The 18,893-nt window shown below is 39.5% G+C and overlaps 1 protein-coding gene across 1 annotated transcript in view; it reads right to left on the reverse strand.

Annotated features, from left to right (window-relative positions):
- Positions 1-14,236, reverse strand: part of MFSD2B (major facilitator superfamily domain containing 2B) — a 36,736-nt gene extending 22,500 nt beyond the window's left edge. Inside the window, exons 1-5 of the mRNA XM_026846438.1 lie at positions 14,177-14,236; positions 13,462-13,578; positions 9,501-9,625; positions 4,928-5,051; positions 2,859-2,937 (exon numbers count right to left, since the gene is read on the reverse strand). Of these exons, the coding sequence (XP_026702239.1) occupies positions 2,859-2,937; positions 4,928-5,051; positions 9,501-9,625; positions 13,462-13,578; positions 14,177-14,236 (505 nt within the window). The remainder of the gene's footprint in view (positions 1-2,858; positions 2,938-4,927; positions 5,052-9,500; positions 9,626-13,461; positions 13,579-14,176) is intronic.
- Positions 14,237-18,893: the final 4,657 nt, after the last annotated feature.

The following is an 18,893-nucleotide window of genomic DNA, read 5'->3' on the forward strand; positions in this document are numbered from 1 at the left end:
CTCTCCCTGGGAAGTGACAGGCATTTCAAAAGCTCCTAGGCTCAGGTTTATTCAAATTCCCTGCTTTATAACAGCCTTCCTAGGTGACCTTGGACACATGCCTTTTTGTGTATCCCTGTAAAGGAATAAAAATACTTCTCCACCTAACAGGAGGGCAATGTACACAGACTGCAGGGTGTTCAGACAGTGCAATGACAATGGCTGTATGTAGTTATGGAAGATCAAGAAAGAAAAAGGAAAGAGAGGTTCCCTAGGAGACTTGGATCATTTAAACCATTGCTGGTATGTCCTCAAACAGAGAATGCTTCTAGATGGAAAATTTGAGGCTTCACATAACATTAATTTAAACCAGTGGGAAGTAAAAAAAAAAAAAAAGCTTCTTCCCCAAACTTACCATTCAATCTTACCAGGAATGTTACAGTTCAGTCCATACACACAAAAATGCTGGCAGATGGTGGAAATCCTAACCTCAACCTGATCTGAAGTGTTTGGACTCAAACTAGTCTCAGTTGGGTCTTGCAGATCTTCCAAACTGTTGACTACTCAGTGCAAAGTCACACCTTTCATTCAAAACACCACCAACATATTTATATCCTTTATCTAGGGCTCTAATCTGCATTTTACCAAGCACTTGTGTGGAATAAAACTCAGAAACATCGTTAGAGGCAACTGAAATGCAACCATTATGAAACCTTATTTTCTAAGGAGTAGCAAGAGCTGTGAAAGGCATATTTCAAAGTTCCTGTGTGCTCAGACTTTATAATGTATTGCACCTTAGCCAAGTAAACTGATCTTTCAGAAAGCAGATCGTACCTTGAAGTAGATTATATTTTGTCCAGAATTTAATTAGTATTTATGTTAAAGCAACTTTGGAATCCAGTATTTCTACCTTGCATTTACAGTGAGGAGCAGGACAAAATTTATAATAAGCAGTTCTGTTTATCTCCAGTAGAGGGTAATGGATCCTCTGAACCAACCTTTTTTTAAAAGCACACTTCATATTACACAGCTGTTTTTCTTTAAACAGTTGAAGAAATGCCTGAACAACTGACTGCATCCAGGAAAGTCTATCAATAATAAGAACTCTCTCTGAAATCCAAAGAGAGACAAAAGTGTTTAACACTTGTTAAAAAAAAAAGAGAGGGGGAAAAAAACCCCAGAGATTCTTATATAAACCATTACAATAAAACTTGGCTCTAAACAAATATAATTTCAAAATATATGAAAACATCAGCATTTGAAAAGTCAAAAGTATGGTTTGTTCCACCACCCTAACTTGGCTTAGGAAAACAGCTGTACACTCAAAAGTTAAACCCTTTCTGAACAATAAAATGACACTATAAATGTATAACACCTCTCAGCCATGGAGTTCAACAGCTTTTATGAGCACAAATTTCACAGGCCTATGAAGTCTTGCATGGGACTAGCAGATAGGAAATCACATTGATTTGAATCACAGCTCTGAAGACATAAACCCAGACAATAGGAAACTAGGTAAATGGATTTAGTCAGAATTTAGGCCAGATGACTCAGAATACAGTCAGTGCCAAAGAATATAACACAACTGGAATCTCCCGCTGTTTAGTCCTGTCCTATGACTGCTAGCCCAGACTTTCTCTTGAAATAGTTGATGATAATGCAAATTACAACTGTTCCATGTGGCTAGAAAGGGATTGGGTTGCTCAGGGGATACTGTTCCTAGAATTTCTGACACGATTTTTTTAGCGCTACTGGCCATTTCATTGTGCCTCTATGATCTAGTTTTCCACATACTCAAGCAAGTATGTTGAGGGTTAGAAGGACTAATGGAGGGGAAAAGGGTGGCTCTTTCCAGGAAGAGAAAACATATGAAACAAAAAAATTACAAGTTATTCTAAAGAAACACTGAAGGACGAGTTAAGACATAGAAAAGTCTTCCATATGATATTCGAATTTTTTCTCTTTACCTTGCTTAATGCTGGTGGCCATGAGAAATGGCAGTTACATAGTAAAGAAGGCATGAGAACAGTGCTGAAAAGAGTAGGAAGGGAAGAAACTGTTCTTACATTCAATTTATGATCTATACAGGAAACCCTGAAAATATTTTAATTGCACTTTTTTGGCATGAGTGATTTGCTTCAAAGCAAAACCTTTGTCTGGTTTTGATTGTTGAAGAGCCAGAGATATGGTCTGGAAGCTTTCATTTTTTAACTAATACAGTCAGAGTACTAGTTATATTACACCATGATCTGTCCTTAAACTACCTGGTATATGTTAGAATTAAATAAACACAGATTAAATAAAAAGAGAGATTTCAGTTGGTCTGAACATGCATACATAGTTACTCTTCTTTTTTGGTGAGGTCAATGGTCTCGGTTCTATGAGTTCTATAATTTTTCTCAGAGAAAACAGGTTTGGGATTTGAATTTATAATATAAAACACATAAACCTAAGGAAATCTGAAAAAACAAACAAACAAACAAAACAAACACCCCCTCAAAATTACTTTCAGACTTTCTTTAATTGAATGTTCAAGATGATTAGTGCTTTCTTTCCCCCTACAAATCACCTTTAAATGAAATCGTTATTCCCTACCCTGGCCTGGGTAAGAGTGATTTTTATTGTTTTGTCTGGCTAGCAATAAACCAAAAATAGTTTATAGCTAATTAGACAATTTGAGACAACAAAACATTAATGTGTCCTGTTTAGCTAGAAAAATGGAAGCATTTACAAGACAAAATATTTTTCATCAGATATTAAAAACCTCATATAAAAGTCAAGTTTAGGGACACAAACCATTAGGAACTTCTTATAGATAAAGGATGATTTTAAATAAAACTCAGCCCTAATCCACATGAGAAAGCCCAGATCATACTCACGGTATGCTGTTGCAGAATCTCTCTCCTTCTGGTCTGTGCTGAGAAACATGGTGAGGGCAGAATATGGTACTTGGAATAACTATGCAAAGAAAGAACATCACTTAGAAAATGTTAGGGTAAGTGCTGTATTCCTTTGATATCCAGGAAAATAGTGTAATGCGACCTTCAAATTCAATTTAGAACATTGTACTTTTTAGCACAAAGATCTGTCTTCTCTTTTTGATTTCTAAAGCATATAAAAGGAAAAAGTATGTTTCATAATACAAATACTAAATTACCAAGAGGCTTTACCTTAATGCTGTGCTCCTTCACCTTCCTTGGGAATATGTTCTCACAGCTAGGCTATAAAGCATCTAGTTTTCTTTGCACTAGGAGACTATCATCTTCCTAGCTTGAGCTAACTAGCAGGAAGTAAAGTCATAATGAAGACAATAAAATCTTCCATTTTATTCAAGCCATAACACTGTATAAATCTCAAAAATATTTCAAATATCTGTCTCACTATGTAATTCCAGGAGGTGCCTGTGAAAACTACTTTGTCTTCATCAATATTTTGCCACACACTCCTTAATTTAAGATTAGTTAGAAACACCCAATTGCTTTGTCCATGCACTGAAAAAAAGGTAGATGAGGAGTGTTACTTGTTTGTTTTTATAGCACTGTATCTAGCATGCAATTGATAATCTTCCTGTAAAATCTTTGTGGAAACAATACACTGGTAATATTTATTGCAATTCTGGGTAAATGAGCCCCACTTTTACTGCAGGAGAGGCCTCATCTTCAGTAGTACTTCATTGAAAATAACTACTGAACATTAAACCTTTCGGATGGTCATGATGTGAGTGGGACCCTGTCCTCTTACTACTGAACCAAAATAAAAATCACTTCTAAAATCCTGGAACAACATACAGGCCAAACTCTCACACTATTGTGAAGTGGGACAGGAACAGTCAAGTTCTCTGTGGTATTTCCACCACCACAGAGATGTGTAGTCAGGCAAACTAAGTCTTACAATCTGCATCATACTCTGTACAAAATGCATTTCTGTTCACCTCTATCAAATACAGCAAGTGTATATGTTTTCAAAGCTCTGCCATGGAAAACCTGTGGTTTTTCTTCAAAAGAGAGAGGGAAGAAAATTGTTTTAACACATTGTGAATGTTTTCTGCACCATCTCTCTACAGAGGGAGCAAAGGACCTATGGAAACATTCCTGTGTTAAACTGGACTACAGAATTCCCAGGTCCAACAGATCTGTAAACAGGAAAAAAGCCAAAGTCAAACAAGAAACACAAACATTTAAAATGTCTGGGAATCATTTTTTCAAAATGTGATCCAGTGGAATTCAGGATACACCCTGCCAAATTTGCAAAGCAGCTGTGTAGCTTCCAGTTCTCATCTGCTATGTGATACTGCTTTGCACAGAAGATACCTTGTTTCTTCCTTGATACTGGCTACAAGGCAAAACAGGGCAATGCAACCTCTAAGTGTGTCATATGGCTTCAGAGAATCCACTGGGATCCACTGAAATGATGGTTTCTGCATAAACATTGCAAGTTTGGGGCTGTATTAAAAAATTAATGTGCTCAAACCCTTATATCCAGGCATAAACATCGTGATGACTACTATCAGTACTATCTCAGCTCTGGTACACTGAGTTTTTATTGCCTTCTAGACTCAGTCACAACACCCAGAACTAGAGCCACAAACCTACTTGGTATTCTAATCTGTTCCTAAAAATAGAAGTTATGAGAAGTCAGATGTCTAACTGGAATTAGGAATCTGAATGTTTCTGTGGGTCTATACAAGAATGAGTTGAGTATCTGGGGCACTGCCACTGAAAGTGGAGGTAACCTGAATTAGCAGGTCATTTGCCAGAGAAACCATTGGCAGAAGCCATCAACAAGCAAGGAGTTGGATAAAAGGACATCTGCCTATCCCTTAAACTCACTAGATATTGAAATCAAATGTAAAATTTTGGTAAACCTCAAACTTAAATCTGAATGAATTAATATGGACAGAAAACAAGCAGGATACTGCTGAGAACATCATGACTTGTAATCTACTTACTGTGGTCAGTGCTTGGAAAAGGCAGTAGAAAATCAGGTACCATGCAACTCTTCCTGATACAAAAGGAGGCAGGTACCACATAAAAAAATAGGACACTACTGTGAAGGGTGTACATGCCAGCATCCTACAAAGAAGATTAACATGTCAACAATCTCAATGTAATGATAGTAAAGAAGTTTATATTTTTCTGCTAATAATCAATATAATGCCATTTATTTTATGCTAAGTTTTTCTAACTACAATAATGCCATGTTTTTAAGTATTAACTAGTGTGCATTAAATACACAGATTAATATCAAACACATAGAAGTACTTCCTTAAAATGAAAAAGAACCAGCAAACATGAAGAAAAAGAGCTATATTATACTTCGGTTAATATCCCACTCAGAACAAACAGTTTTCTTGCATGTGCACTGTAACAGCATACCTATATATTGCCATTCTTTAGCACATGTCTCAGACTACACATTTATTAGAAAGAACTACAGAAAACTAAACTCTATTGTCACATGTCTTAGCATACTCCAGCAATTTTTACATGAGCCTACTTATTACCAAGGATTTCCTCTTCCAAATTTAATGCCTTCTGTATTCCTCTCAATTTAGCCTCTTCATTGCTACTTCAAGCAAGTGCAAATATGTTGATACACTTAAAAATGCTGAAAAAGGCATAAAAGATAATGGACAGCCCACTGCAAAAGTTCTTACAGTCTGTATCTACTTGGGTATATGATAATTTGCTCCGTTTAACTCAACAGCAAAACTTCCAATCACTTCAAACATAAAAACATCATCTTCTGAAGAAGGTGGCTTAAAAAAAAAGAACCACAGAAACTTAAATTGCCATTAACCAGCAATTAATTACGTTAGTCTAAAAATTATTTCAGGCAAACAACACTTGTCAAACTCCATGATACGGAATAAACAGTCAGATGATAACATTTCCTAAAAATCTGAGCTGCAGCAGCATTAGGGTTCTCCTGTATTCTTGTAAATCAGCCACTAAACAATGTAATTAGATGACCAAGATCCCAACAAAAAATATCCAAACATGTAAAAGAGAAAACAGATTAATCCCTTCACAACAGCACTACTGACATTGGGGGTCAGCTGATTATTTTGCAATCGTGAACTGAAAACCTGGAATACAAAAGAGTAATGTGGGTAAATAGTTTAGTAAAACAATGACTTTCCCACACTGCTCTTTGGGACGGACAGCATCACTGGGAGCTGAGCATTTATAAGGAAAGTGACAGGTTCTGGTATTCTCTGTCCCTCCAGTCCCCAGGCCACAGTACATCCACAGCTGGTCAGCAGTGAAAAATGCAAATAAAGGTAAAATCCCAACACATCTCAACACCTTCCGCTCCAGAAGTGTGAGCCCTTCCAGACTGATGTCCAGAGAGAGTCCCAACTGTAAAATATTTTCATAGTCAATTTTTCATGCAACTTTTCAGCAAGAACCCTTTTGGTAGTCTTCCCCCTTCCATCCTATTTCCACATTTTCCTTTTGACATTAATGTCAGTGAGTTTTCAGAGCCTTGCTGAAGTTGCGGAATATCTGATTGTCTACTATTATCTCATTTGACAAAATATTTGACCAGGTTTGCTATCTCAAGCCAATGTCTGTTTATGCCTTTGTGATTGATGACTTCCTATTATACTGAGTACAGTATTAAGCCATAGTTAAATGTTCACCATCTTTACTAATGTTCTTGTTTTGCTGGCAAGCTTTTCTCACTGAGCCAATTCCATTGCTTCACTCTAGACATTTAAGAAGTCAGAATAATTTCAAAATAGGGAAGTATTTTTAAGATAATGGAAGAGCCATTTTTTTTGCTTTGTATAAGTCTGTTCTGACCTCCAAAGTTGTGTTGGATTTGTGTGTGGCAGGGTTTTGGTAGCAGGGGAGGGGTTATAGCAGTGGCCCCTGTGAGAACTTTTTGAAGCTGCCCCAGCTCCAAGTTGGACCCACCTCTGGCCAAGACCGAGCCAATTAGTGATGGCAGCTGCACCTCTGCGATAACGTACTTAAGAAGGGGAATTTGAGAGGAGGAGGAGGAGTGGTGAAGAAGACACGTATGCAAACACCAAGGTTAGCAGAAGAAAAGAGTAGAAGAGAGGGAGGTGCACCAGAGCAGAGACTCGCCCACAGCCCATGGTGGGAGGACAGGCCATGCCCCCGCAGCCCACGGAGGTCCACGGTGGAGCAGATGCCGACCTGCAGCCCGTGGAGGTCCCCACGCTGGAGCTGGTGACTGCACCTGAAGAATGCCGGGACTCTGTGGGGAGCCCCTGCTGGAGTAATTCATCACTGGGAGGATTGCAACATGCAGGAGGGACCCACACTGGAGCAGTTCGGGAAGAGCTGCAGCCCGTGGGAAGGACTTGGAGAAAGTTCACGGAGAACTGACTCCCATGGGAGGGACCCCACACTGGAGCAGGGGAGGAGTGTGAGTCGTCCAGCTCTTGAGGAGGGAGGAGCAGCAAAGACAGTGGGTGACTGCAACCCCCATCACCTGCCCCCCTGCACCGCTGCCAGGGAAGAGGTAGAGAAATTAGGAGCAAAGCTGAGCCCAGGAAGAAAGAAGGAGTTTTTGCTTTGCAGTGGTGGTGTCTGAATTAAAGTGATGTACTTTTTCTTCTCCTAAGGAGCCTGTCTTTTGCCCATGACCATAATGGGTGACTCATCCCTCACTGTCCTTATCTCGATTCCAGAGCCTTTTATTTTTTCCTTCCCATTCCTGAGGGAGGAGTGAGCGAGGGGCTGTGTGATGCTCAGTTGCCCTCTGGGTTCAAACCACAACAAAACTGTAGGAACGAAATTCCCATGAAAAAAAAATACCATTAGCAGAAGAACAGACAAAATCCTTCCAGAAAGAAAGGAGCTGTTTGATGAATGTATATTAAAGGCCAGGTTAGAAGAGCACTTCTCCTGTAAGAAGTACAAGTTGTACAGTAGTTGGTTTACAGTGCAAATTGCTGATAAATTCATGCTTGTGCTAGGATGGGGGTTATTCTAACATCGATTTCACACTAACAATAAATGCGTATCTGCAGTATTTTCAGAGAACTGGGAAAAAAAAAGGCATCAGAATACATCTAACAGCATTTGTGTAGAAATTTCATTATTTTCCTTTTGAATAACTTTGTTATTTGGTTAATTCGGTGCTCTTTAAAAAGCACTCCATTTACCTGGCCACAAACCAAATCCTGAAAAGAGAAATGGCAGCAAGCTCCTCTTTTCCCATGGGGGTCTTGACAAAAAGCTTAACTTTGATCTGAAGGCCCTATGCCTGTTGGGGCCAAGAGCAGCTGATCTCAGCCTTCTTGCAACATGTACTTGCCTTCTATTCTTTGCCATATATCAGCTGCCCACGGACAAGTTTCTGTAGCCTTAAAACCACATGACAGCAAGAGGACCACCAGTTTAAAAACTGGGCTTATTTTCCATGAAAATCCAACTTCTTTGCTCAGGATATCACATTTACATTTTTGTTGCGAATCAAGTTTGGAGATTATATTAATTCAAAATTCATAATTAACTCAAAATATTTTACAATCCATTCTTAGAATGCACGAGATAGGCAGTCTTTCATCACTGCTCTATTTCACAAACTACTCAGTCTCCCCTTGACTTCCAAAATACAAAAAACCCAACAAATGCATGCCCTGTGGCATAGACAAGCTTGGGTTCCTCAACATGGATCAATCCTTTCCAATTTTCTTGCTTCACACATGTCAATCTCCTTCCTATATGAGTAATATCCATTCTTCTGAACTCTTCTTACAGCACACCACAGCACATGTACAAGCATGCTAGCTAGAGTGCACAGAAGGGATAAGTCTGTCACAGTGAAACATCACACTGTCCCTTTAAAAATGCTGATCAAAATCTTACAGCATCACACTCATTATAAAAGTCATGATGATTTTTTTTAATTAAGTATTCTGATTACAGGGATTAAGACAAGCAGGACCAGAATGACTGCTGTAAGGAAGACTGTAACAGAGTGTCTGGGCAGTGGTTGGTGGTTGCTGAGCCCTTCAGTGCTATGGTGTCACATCTGTTCCACATGTATGCACACATCCTTTAGTAAACTGAAAACCTAGGGAATTAAATTTAACGGAATCCTGGAAGGCTGATGTGAGAAGTGGAGACACAGTAGGACACACGTAGAAACAAGTTCCAACTTTGTGAAGGGGTAAAGCCAAACTAAAGGAATCTAGACAAAAATGAAATTTCAACCACAGATTCAAGAAAGTTTTTAATCTCAGATTACAGTTTTGTTAATAATGCAGTGTCTTGGTTTTACTTGTTTGTTTAACCAGTGGTAGAAAATCTCTTCTATGTTTTCATGGGTGAACAAATGAAAGGGAAATAGATGACATGACAACTTTTGTGTTTGATTTTATATATGCAGAATTAGTACAATCACTGTTGTCTGGGAAACAGGCAAAGAAAAATGAGTCTAATTCAATGAGATGACTGTATGATGACAAAATACACAATATTCATAAATATATATATATATATATATATATGTAAATATATGTACACATTTATGCTTACCAAGGCATGAGCCGGCCAATTTTTGTCCATCTACTTTTGCTAATAAAAAAGCCAGCAATGGGATCAGTAACTGCACCTGAGGCTTTGCCAATGAACAGCACCAAAGAGGCATGAAACGGAGTAATCTGAAAGTACAGACAGAACACTGTAAACAAGAGCCATTGTTTCACAATACAATGAAACAGCATAAAGCAACTTTCCAGAAAAAAACCTCAGTGTTTTAAAGTATAATGATAGTTCATTTACAAAACCTGTCTGCAGCTGTCATAGAAATTACTATTGGTTACCCGTAGCAAACAAATGAGACATTTGAGACAGGCATCATGCAAGAAGGGATTAGAGGGGAAAAGTGCAAGGAAGAAGAGATTATGAATGTGTTTAGAACTAGGAAAATGAGTCAGATAGTCAAACAGTAGGCTAAAGTCCTCATTTTATACATAAAACCTGACAGAGTCCCACTATAATTATCCCCTCACTTTGCTCCCCACACAACCACATTTCCCCATATCTTTATCTTGACCTGATCTAGAAAAAGGTAGAGGGAGAAGTTTACACGTATTCATGGCTTTTCATCTCCTGCGATTACCAGCAAGGTGCTGACTGGTGGCATGTGGCTGTGGAAGAGGCTGTAGCACAGCAAACTTTATCCACTCAGAACTGAACTATGACAACAGAACTGCATAAAGCACATCTGTTCAAATCAAAGTTTCCAGCACATGTCCAACAAATTTAACTCGAAAAATGTTAATGGATTACATAAGAATAAAATGGCCAAGTAGAAAACCCTTTGAAGTTAACCGAGGAGGACCACACTTAAGTGCCTATATAGAAACACAGTTTGTCCCAGGCAACATAGTTATTTTTCACATATATCTGTAGAGAGCTTAGGAATTCATATCACACAATGGTTAAAAAAGGTAAGTTCTCTTCCAAGTGCTCAGTTCATGCGCCTGAAACTACAGGCCTGAAAAAAGTCATGTAAATCTATATAAACATGAATGTTCCTCACGTCAATTATCAAGAAAGAGCTTGCTGAAACAGCCTATGTGGCTTAAACAGTGATAGCAGACAAACCCCTTTCATCTATGTACTTCTTCATGCTACCAGCGCTCCAATGCAGCGGGAAGCCTGGCGAATGTAGCTGATACAACACCAAGGTTGAGCTAGTAGCCCTGCTTTTCTGCAGAGCTTGTTGCCTCCAAGGCTTTCAGCTTGGTGCAGGTCCCTGCCCACAGAGGTTGATGTAGGTATTCCCTCAGAGGTGAAAGAAGGAAGCAATAATCTTTGGGTATTCTGGATGACCTCTGTAAAAGGCAGATGCTATGCACTTTTGTAATCACACCTGTTAAATTTTAGCCCAAATTAGGTGAAATTGCAGGGGAGGCCAACCTTCCTGACACCACCAGCCCCAAGACACATACTCCACCCTAGAAAGCTTATGAACAGGGAAGGATTGGGAATGGTAGTCTCCAGCAGGTAATGACAGCGGCTCTCCAAGCATCCTATGGTAGGACAAGGCTGGGACGAGCATTGGGCTGTTCCCCACAGCAGTTTGCCGATGTTCACCTTATCCACCTTTGTTGACTTGTACCCTCCTACAGCCAGGGTGGCAAGTAGCCCATCAACCCTGAGACAGACTTGCCATGGGGGCTGCACCGGAACTGCTCAGAAGTCACTACTGCTGCTCAAGAGATAGGTCAGTCAAAACAAGAGTAAAATAGCTCAGATACAGGGATTGGAATACTGCAGTTATGAGGGACACAGGGACAGAAAACTTCAAATTCAGTGGGTTTTGCATTGGTATTCTGTTGAGATAACTTAAGTAGACTGAAAGGAAGTCGCTATTAGATAAACAGAGGTGGAAGAAAGCCTTGAGGAAAATTAAAACCTCACTTATGTTAGGAGTGGAGTATGTGTAGTCACCCTGTATTCATCATCAGTATGGGTTTATACATCTCTTGGCTGTATTTTCTTAGCCCCTAAATCTGGACAGTGTCTGTCAGTACCAATGCCAGAAACTTTTCAGTGTTAATAAAATACAAGCTAAAATATGCTAAATTCATCCATCTCAAAAGGAATAAAGACCAGGATCCTATTATCAGAAGTTCTGGTGTTTTCTAGTAATCTGACTCAAGGATTCTGTGTGGTTTGGAGTTACATTTATATGTCTGTAGTGTGTACACAAGTAATTTAGGCAGAACATGGAGTTCAAATGGAAAACTGTAAGCTAGAGAAAGTGAATAAAATGTAATTTTCTTAGAAAGGATGCAGATTATGTATGAAAGATTACACCTAGTGAGTTTCACAGTCTGTCAAAGAGGTAAAACAGTTCTGCCCTCTAAGTGGGCAAGAATTAAATCCAGGCAGTGACTATAAAATTACATGCTCTCCCCTGAAAATGTGTGGAAAAAAACACAGGATTTCAGAGATGTTTATCAGGCCTTGAAATAAATCCTGTCCCTGCAGAATTATTTCAGGGAACAAACTAAATCATCAAGGAACAAATAATCAAGCCCCTTAATGAAGTATTAAGTGTATCATTACAAAGATTAAGCAAAATTGTTGCATTTCAGTAGGAGCTTGTTAACAAAATAATTACTATGCCATTTGTTTAGGTAGCACCCGACAATGCAAGAACGGGACCCCAGCTTTCTGGACACTGTACACAAACACTAAAGAAATAAACAGTCCCTAGCTTCAAGAATATTCCATTTCTGTGATAAGCAGAGAGGGGAAACTGCCATATTTATAAGCACCCTGGGAAAACTGTATTAGTGTCTTTCTCATTCAGGTCATGCTTCATCATCTCCAATGGCTTGTATTGCCATCCTTGACATAAGTGTGAAACAGCTGTAGTCAGAGCTACATCCACCTCCCTGATGCACATCCAAGTTACCTGGTCCACCTCCAACTCCTCAGACTCCACACCATCCACTTGACATCTGTGACACTGCTGTCCAAACCTGGCTCCTTTTCTAGACCTTGTGACTTTGATCTCAACATGACACTCAAGATCTGTTTTATCAAGTAAATCACACCTCAGCTTCTGGTATCAGATTTCTATAGGAAAATCATAAGCCCAATCTTTTGGACACCTTCACTCCTCAAGTCATGATATCCTTCCTGTCTTTCTACATTTTAAACAGCAAATGGATAAAAAATATCTGATCCAGAACCTCCTGTTTTTTCCAGCAAATAAAAAGTCATCACTGCTGAAAGCCACTCATGTACTTTCAGGTAGAGCTGTTCTTAGAGTCCCTGCAATTTGGCCCTCTCCCTAAAATCCTTTTTCCTATCCTATAATACTTTATCTGTCCACCTAGTTACCATGCAGACATATAAAACAATCCAAAACAGCAAAAAATGCTTATGGATTGATTTTCTTTGCTGTCCTGAAATCTAGCTGGAGCAGCTGAAAGTCAGATGAATGGGATGATTCCTACTGCTTTGTTTTACCAGGTCTGCTTCTGCACCAGAAAGTCACAGACTGGAAGCAAAGAACCTTCAGGAAGGATATGTCAGCTTTCTTTACAAAGAAATTATCCCAGAAAAACCAAATGAAATTTGTGTGAAATTATGTTGACTACTGGATGCAACTGCAGTGATTTTTAACTAAACCAAATGAACAAAACTTCACAACCTCAACATGGTGATATTAATGTTTCAGATGTCCCATACCTTACACTTTGACTCGACATAGAGAACTGCTTTTTCTTGTGTCTGAGAGTGTGTGAGCTGTACAGTGCCTAAAGCTCTACCAATAATCCCAAACTAAAAGCAAACGATGGCCACTTCAAGGAAACTAGGGAAAACAGAAAAACAAATATTGCTAAAGGCAATGATAACAATACAATTTAAAAGCTTTATTAGCTCATTCACCTTTTACCATTCCAGAGTCATTGTTGACAACATCTGAGTTGAGATAAGTCTACAGTCTATCAAGGTTTCTTGTGCTACTTACATGGGCTATATCTAGCAGGTAGATCTGTAGGAAGAAAGAGGCAGCACTCCCTGCCACTTGATTTGGGGCACCTCCTATCGCATAGCATAATTTGCCACAAAGCGAGAGCCTATATCCCTGTCCAAAAGGAAACAGAACAAATGATGAGAAAAACAAGGTACACAAGTTAAAAGCTGCAGAAGTCATAATGTTAAAGTTTAAGGTTAACACCACATTCACATAGTCACCTCACAGGTATTCCACTAATAAATCCGTACGTCCTCAACCCCTATTACCAACAGACATTTGGATGCTTATGGTGTTGATTTTTAATGGTTTTGTTCCTTAACTCAGACTATAAAAATAGATTAAACTGTTCCTACAAGGGAATCTAGGTTTACCTACCTGCTTCTTGCAAGCTATTAAAAAGGAACAAGTCTACAAACAATCAAGAAGCAACAAAGAAGTGCACAGTGTTACACCATTTTCTGAGCTTAGCTTTGTCTTTGAATGTTTAATTCAGATATTTTTAAAGGTTGAAAACTTAAAAAAAAAAATCCTATATTAATTGTTCAGACAATAATAATTGATATATACTCTCACACCATAGTAATTGGACAACATTCATAAAAGGAAAGTTCCACAGTCAAATGCAAACTGAATAGATCCCAAACTTTTGTGCTCCGTTCCTTCCTTCCTTCATCACAAAATGCTGATGCGACCCTGGCAAAGTCACCTGACTTTGTACATCTTCCTTTTGACTTGACTTTTCTATATCTTTTGTGAAAGTTGGCATAATAGAGAAAGTGATTTTGGGGCCCAAGTCCTCTTTAAGAAGGACTCTTAAGTCACTCTAGGCACGTTTAAAAATTTTGCAAAACTGTGCTTTCTCATTTGTCTTTTGATGTTTGAAAAGTACGGTAAGCATCCAAGAATAGTCTCTAATAAAATTGACAAGTAACATAAAAGCTGAAAATAAGGCTTTGTAATAGTAATTAAAAGACAAAAATTGCACAGAGTCTAACAGAAAGTCTAATGAAGAACACTGTTGTTCCATAGTAGAAGTTCCAGGTTACTGGAAAGCCTTTAAAAACATCTTAAAACTTAATTTCATGCTATAAAATTCAAAATACAGGAATGACACTTCATTAATCTTGTATTCCTTTCAAAGGGACAACATATCCAACCTGAATTTAGACTTTTAGGCTTTCAATCGCTCTTTAAAGATTGCTGTCAGCAGGAACCAGGAAACACGAAGAGCAGCATCCTGGGTCTGTCCTCTCTCTGAACTGACTACACAAGCCCTTGATTCTTATATTAGATCAGGATAAAAATAGAGATATGGTAATAAGATCCACTATGATGATAATATTCTGATACATTACCTAATTTTTGAACATTTTAAAATTTACCAAATACCATCAGGTTTACTACCTAACAGAGTTTTGGTAAGTCTTAGACTTCTAAACCAAGCCTTTCATTATCTAATCATTTTCCTTTGAACTGTTTTATTTGAGCGGGTGTGAACAAGCAAGCATGAGTATCAGGACTCTTTCCTTTTTGTGTTTTCACAGAGAAAGATGGGGTGGTATCTCATCACTACATCCAAGTAAAGCGGACAGGGACAGGTCACAAGCGACAAAATGGTATTGCCACAGCAGGCCTCACTTGTATTCCGTATTGGCAATTTTCTTCTTTCCAGGTAAAAAACACAGAGTGGTAAACAGTCACAATACAGACTTCTGAGCAATATACTATTTAATTTGATAAGAGTTTTAAAATACAACAGACTATATACATATTTGCTGTATAAAGTAACTCTGTTTTTCATACATATGTCCTATTAAATGTGAGCTTTACTAGACTTGTGGGGTCTATAGAACCTTGTTCACTTGACTCACAACACAACCCTCTCGAACTCTGCTCCAGGGGCTGTGTACTTTTAAACTTTATCATATTGTTTTATTTTTTAATCATTCTGTTCTCCTAGCCTCACCTCCATCCTCCCAGGAACTAAAATACTTTGAAGGGTTATTTTCCTTTGATACCATCCCTTTTGATCTCTAACCACTGGCAAGATGACTGTCAGCTGCAATCAAGAGACATAAACCACTGCTGTGTAAATCCTGTATCCCATTCCACCCCCAAAACAAACTGAGAAAAACTTGTAGATTCATAATGCTGCTTTCCCACTTATTTTCCCTAGTATCTGTCACAGAATCATAGAACGGTTTGGGTTGGAAAGAACTTTTAAAGACCATCCGGTCCAAACCCCCTGCCATGGGCAGGGCCACCTTCCACTAGCCCAGGTTGCCCAAAGCCCCGTCCAACCTGGCCTTGAACCCTTCCAGGGAGGGGGCAGCCACAGCTTCTCTGGGCAACCTGTGCCAGTGTCTCATCACCATCATCATAAAAATCTCTTCCTTACATATCTCTTTCAGTTTAAAACCACTGTCCCTTGTCCTTTCAATAGATAAGGCAATTGTAACACAGAAAAAGTAAATGCCTCTATATAATATACAATTATATATACAAAAAGCATACAAATACTTTTATAACACAAATCTTAAGTTCTTAATAATTAGTCTAATTAAAGTTGTGGTACATGAAGCAGTGAAGATCTAAACTTACAGGCTGTAGGCAGTACTCCTTGTCTTTACATCAGTTTCATGGTTAGAAAATTTACAATCTTAATACATATTCTTTAAAAAGTATCACTGTGATTCCACACACCCCCAGGATGATGGTCAACTACTTTCTGAATCACGCTCCCAGATCACCTTGAAGCAAAGTTAATACTTCAGTCACAACAGTAGTTAAGTTTTGAGTGAATTTTGTTTATAAATATTATTTTCAGAATAGAACAAGCTGTCAGATAGACATAGCATACAGAGATGTTCTGTTCAGTCAGCCACAGAAATGCAGGAAATCAGCAGCTCACGAACTTCCTGAAATGGAAGTTACCTCCTGATCACTGTTCAATACCTGTTTTACTTTTATTTCACCTAATTACTTTTGGAATTCATTTGTACGTTAAGCCACAACACACCACAGCAGTTCTACACGTGAAGGACACGTACCATGACACGTTCACTGCAGTTCTGCTACCTGGTAATTTCATTGAATGCCCCTCAGTTTAGATCTGCTGAGAAATAATCACTCAGACTCTACATTCTGGTGTGTCTTTCCAAAAGCAGCACTCCATAATCTATTTTGACTCTCTGTATTGAAGTTATATGGTAGTCACGATGTTTTCTACCTCAGTATCCTATGAGACAGTGGTAAAAATGAAGGTAGGTATCTGCAGCAGTAAAGCTGAAACATTTCCTTCTTTCTAATTTCCTAGGCTTACAGTTAAGAGTAGAAAAGACAAACCGTGGCAGGTGTCCATTACAGGATCTAGAGGAGTGAGTCCTCCAGCCTCAGTTTGGTTTACTTGATACTGCTAATAAATGACACCAGAAACTGTCTTGAGAAGAATAACATCGCACTTGTGCAGAGCAGTGTGACCAACAGTAGCGCGTTATGAGCAGCTAACAGGGTTTTTCTCTTAAGGCTGAATTTCCCTGCTGCATCGCTTCCCCGAGCAACAGAAATTGCTTGATTTCTGTGAAATCCAGTGAAAGCTTTTTCACCTGTGTAAGCTTGTCAGTAAGCTTAAGAAGTACTCAAAAAATTCACTAGAGATCTGAATGTGTAGGCAGTGGTCAAATACAAAGTATTTACAATGAAAATTTTGTTTGAGACCCCTGTGGTATAGTTGAATGTCAACATCAAATTGCTTCTACAAGCTTTAGAAGAAAACACAAGAGGATGGGGTGGGGAATGAGAGAAAGGAAGGTCAAATTAAGTTATAACCTTCTTTTGTTCTCAGATCAACTTGACAATTTTGGACTTATACATGCCTCCCTATCAAAGTTAATTGTGTTTCAAGGTAAACCAAGAAAGCATAATAGCTGAGAGATTTGATTTTGCACCTTAAATGAAAGAGCAAGTTTAAACATTGTCATAGAAAATAAATGCATTTCATACACTGTAGTTCCTTTATTTTTAATTCTCTTCTAAGTTAAAACCATACTTTTCATTGCTTGTAAATTTTCCCTTTGCCAGCAGAACAGAAATTAGCGTTTGTAACAGTTAATCTTATTTCTAAAGAATGTATTTAAGTACACTGAAAACAACTCTTTGCTGAGAAGATATTGCATGGACATTTTGAGCACAGGGAGCAGCCACATTTTGTCCCAAGCTATTCTTTATCAGTCAACTCCAGAACTGAAGCAACAAGTAATTTAAAAGCAGTAAGAAAAGAGAGAAAAACCTGTGACTCAAAGATAAACACTAGTTTATCTGAGAAACAATGAAAACGCAGCTAACGAGGAACAGCTTTTGAGTCAGCTTTTCTCTCAACATAGAATTAATACTGGTAATGCTTCTGTTCTGTGAGTGACCATACACACAACTGTCTCATAAAAGCGTGAGAGTAAGAGGTCCCTCATACCAAGTATTTCCAGGACTGTTTTGGGGTTTCTTAAGCAACATCAGCCCACCCCTGGGTGGAAGAAATAACTGCAGCAGAGCTTGGGTGCACACACCTAGAGAGGGCAATACAAACAAGTGGTGCTTCCCCAGGATATTCTTCCAGCTGCCGCAAGTCACGCAGAGGGGCTCTGTGAGTCAAAGACGGTGTATCTCTTGTTTAAAATCTTCAGATTTCTCTCATGAGTTCACCCAGATGCTTTCTGAACACATAAATGCAAGCCAGGGCAGCACATGCCCACAGCGTCCGAGGAGCTCCATGGCTTGAATGCCCTCCACCACCTCGGGGAAGGTTCCCTCGGCCTCTCCGTTTTGAAGATGTCCCATCACAGTTTTACCAGGTGCCCCCTCAAGAGCCGCAGAGCGAGGGGGATCCTCACTCACCTCTTCTCTGCCTCTCCACTCCGATCTCGGCAAGCACCGAGTCTAAAGAGGAAGAATTCGGATGCTCCCTCACTCGCAAAGCTCATCTGGAAGTTCGGAGTCGATGAGGCTTGAGGAGAGTGACCCCCGCCCCTCTCTCCCGCCGCCGTACCCCACCTGCCTCCACCTGAGAGCCCCGGAGGGAAGGAACAGTGGAAAGCAAATGAGCTCTTCCCTGCCACCGAAGTGGACAGTAAATATTGCATAGTGCACTCGAGGGAAAACATCAGCGTTACACGGAGCTTCGCGGCGAGAGAGAGAGGGGCGGTAAAGATTTATTTCAGGTACCTCGTTGAGACAGGCTGCGCCGTGCAAGACGCGCCACACAAAACACGACAGCAGCAAGTTCGGGCTGCTCCAAACCCCCTGGGATCCCCCCCGCCTTCCTCGTGAATGAAAATAAAAAAGCAGCGGCCGGAGCGGGAGGGCGCGGCAGGACCGCTCCGTGCGCCCGGGACCCCAACCCCGCTCCACCCCGCGACCCCCGGCCCCTC

The sequence above is a fragment of the Athene cunicularia genome (genome assembly GCF_003259725.1).
Source record: "Athene cunicularia isolate RWA chromosome 3 unlocalized genomic scaffold, athCun1 chr3_part1, whole genome shotgun sequence".
Lineage (NCBI taxonomy): Eukaryota > Metazoa > Chordata > Aves > Strigiformes > Strigidae > Athene > Athene cunicularia.